This window comes from Triticum urartu, chromosome 6A (genome assembly GCF_056163025.1).
Source record: "Triticum urartu cultivar PI428250 chromosome 6A, HENAU_Tu73, whole genome shotgun sequence".
Classification (NCBI taxonomy): domain Eukaryota; kingdom Viridiplantae; phylum Streptophyta; class Magnoliopsida; order Poales; family Poaceae; genus Triticum; species Triticum urartu.
Window position 1 is genome coordinate 417206109 of NC_141878.1, and position 3154 is coordinate 417209262.

General features: G+C 57.8%; 1 protein-coding gene across 1 annotated transcript; it reads right to left on the reverse strand.

The window, feature by feature from the left end:
• Positions 1–1501: 1501 nt before the first annotated feature.
• Positions 1502–2708, reverse strand: LOC125513814 (transcription factor MYB30). Its single transcript, XM_048679023.2, has one exon. The coding sequence runs from the start codon at positions 2554–2556 to the stop codon at positions 1786–1788; it is 771 nt and encodes a 256-aa protein (XP_048534980.1). The 5' UTR covers positions 2557–2708; the 3' UTR covers positions 1502–1785.
• Between the last annotated feature and the right edge of the window lie 446 nt (positions 2709–3154).

A 3154-nucleotide genomic window follows, 5' to 3' on the forward strand; every position in this document is an offset into this window, starting at 1 on the left:
GTAGTGCCCGAACGACGAGGAGAGGAATCGAAGGCTGACATAGGCCACCTACGAGAAAGAAGTAGCCGGAACAAGCCAACCACCGCTGCAACCAACCTGCCACCTCGCAAGCCGCTCACTGACAGGACGACGCCAAAGAAGACCAGCGCCACCGTGGAATGGCCCAGACCACCGCCATGAGCCACCGCCACACCATGGCATCCCACATCCACACCAGGACCCCCGGGGGACAGCCCTGAGCCGCCAACCGGCGGCCATGGGCCAAATCCGAGCCGATCTGGCTGGCAACCGCCGCCGCCAGTAGCAGCAGCTGGCGCACCGCCATGGTCCACGGCCATAGCCATGACCCCACCAGGTCGCAGCCCGCCCCCCGTGTCGCCTGACGCCCACACACCCCCATCTGAACGGGTCCGCCGCCAAGCGCGCACCACCACCCCGGTCACCAGCCGCCAGCTGGCCAAACCAGCCGAGGCCTCACCGCTCCATAGACGACCACCACCGCGCCAAAACCACGACGCCGCCCGCAGCCCTCGTCACCCGCAACCCGCGTCGCCATGCGGCCAGATCTGGCGGGGCCGCGCTGCTCCAGCCCCTTCCGCCCATCACACTCCGCCCGTTGCGTAGCCAGCAAGCTGATGTCGTCACGCCACTCGGGTGCCCCGCCATGCCGCAGCACCCGCCGCCAGCGCCGCACCCCAGCCCGGACGCCCCGTCCCGCGTCAGGGCCCCACGCAAGAGGATGAAGTCTCCCCGCCACCGCCAGCGACAGCCGCGCTCCGTCCCCTGGTGGTGGCGAGGGAGCGAGGAGATGAGGAGGGGGAGCCCAGCGGCATCCGCTAGGGTTCCCTCCTTGCCGCCTGGGAGGGGGGTGTCGTTCCCCGGCTGCATATATACTTGGCTTATGTAGGACCGTGAACCCGTGTTTTGACAGTCAAGGTATGTAAGCAAGTGTAACCCGTGTTTTGACAGTCGATGCGGGTCATATACTGGCAAGGTGTACGTTTGCGAAGGAGGTCTGGTACTCACTCTGGGACACGCTTGGGATCCAAGTAAATGGCCCGCAATCGACTGACACTACTTTGCAATGGTGGCTCAAAGAGAGGGGTAACTACCACAAAGCAGAAAAGAGAGGGTTTGACACGGTATTCACTGCGACAATATGGGCGCTATGGAAACAGAGAAATGCGAGGGTATTCGGCAGGATGGACCAGCAAAAGAGACCGAGGGAGGTGGCCATGATGATCTTAATGGAGATAGCAGAGTGGAAGCAAACTTTGGGTGGAGTTGGTGGTTTACAACGTTTTGTGAGAGAGTAGCTATAAGGCTTTGTTTGTAGGTGTGGGTGTAAAGGTTGTGTCGTCGACCGAATGTGCGCATCCCGTTAACACATCTTGTAAATATTTTTTTCTACCTTCTATAAAGATATGGTACGTCATTGGCATACTCTCGAAAGAAAATAGTCGAGGTATGTCTTGATACTAGGTGACGTGTGATTTTCCTGTAGTGATCAAATGTTCGGGTTATTATTCTAATTTACCAGCAGAATTGTTGGTATTTTATCCCTTGTCTACCTCGAGAAAATTCTCTCCCTATGGCCAGCCAATGCACACGTGAAACTGAGCCAGCAACAAGGGTCAACTCAGCCGACGAACTACAGAAACTTCCGGCCAAAATGGCCCCTTTGTTCGTCCTGGACTCCTGGTCCAGGTTCGGCCAGGCCGTTCGCCTGGTCCGCCGCGAATGCTAGCGAGAAATATGAACATGGCCCAATCTTCTCATTAAAATCTAAATCTGCGACAAACTCTGTATGTCACCAGCCTGCATGAACAGTGTGACCCAGAAGTCCATCTCATCGTTGCTCGACGACGGCGATGCACTATCTACGCCGAAGGTGTCGCTGGTTTCCATCCCGGAACCGGAGCTGTGCACCGACATCGCCAGTGTCTCCGACCAGAAGCTGTCATCAATCTGGAACTCCTCCGACTCCGAGGAAGAGCTGCCCGTGTTCTCCAACGACGAGGCCATCGAGTAGTCAGCGGCGGACGACGTCGAGAGGGACTGCCCCGGCGACATGGAGAGGGACTGCCCCGGTGACGACGCCGCCGGCTCGGAGGTCGGTCCCTCTAGCGCGCTCGCAGTCGCAGCCACAGCAGGCTTCTTGGCTTTGCGCTTAGGCGCTGCCTGGCCGGACGGCTTGGACGAGGATTCGAGTCGCTTCTTGAGGTGTGTGTGCCAGACGTTCTTGATCTCGTTGTCCGTCCTGCCAGGCAGCCTGGCCGCAATGGTGGACCATCTGTTGCCGAGCATGGCGTGGAGTTGGATGATGGCTTCTTCCTCGTCGCTGGTGAAGTTGCCGCGCTTGATGTCGGGGCGCAGGTAGTTGATCCACCGGAGGCGGCAGCTCTTGCCGCAGCGCAGCAGGCCGGCCTGCTTCGGCAGCGCCCGCCAGTTGCTGTGCCCGTGCTGCTCGATGTGAGCGACCAGGGTCATGTCCTCCTCCGCCGTCCACGGGCCCCTCTTGAGCCCCATCTTCTCGCAGCAAGGAGCCCTCACCATTGCTGTTGCTTACTCTGTCTCTGTGTGCTCCTCTGCACTCTTCTCTTTTCTTTGCGCAGGCCCGGATAAGACGCTCGCGCTGTGTGTGTGATGGGTCGGAGGCGAGGGAGGGAGTCGGATGCTCGGAGGAAGCAGATGATGGTTTGTGGATTGCGAGGGCGTCGGGCTATTTATGCTCGCCCGCGTCGACAGCAAAACGTGGTCAATTGGGGTTCATGGGCAGCTTCTGGGAAGGATCGAGCGGAATGGCCACACCGCTGGGTGACAAAACGAGGCGGAATAGCAACGTTCGCTCCCACTTGTCCTTTTTTCTGTTGTTTGGAATTGGATGGAGCCCATGTACGGTTTTGTTTCCTTGTTTATTGCTGGCTTTGCTTCTACTTTAGTTACTACTAATATATACTCGTGTGCCCATTTTAAAATCCACATGTTGGATGCGCATGTGTTTCTGGTGGCCTTATTCTCTCTGAAATGATTAGTGAACTGCTGCCTCGATTGTCTCAGGAGTGGGCGTACTTAGCTTAGCTGCAACAAAAACATCAATTGGATTCTCAATCAGATTCAGGGGCCTGCAAGACAAGCACTACAGCAATCCTTG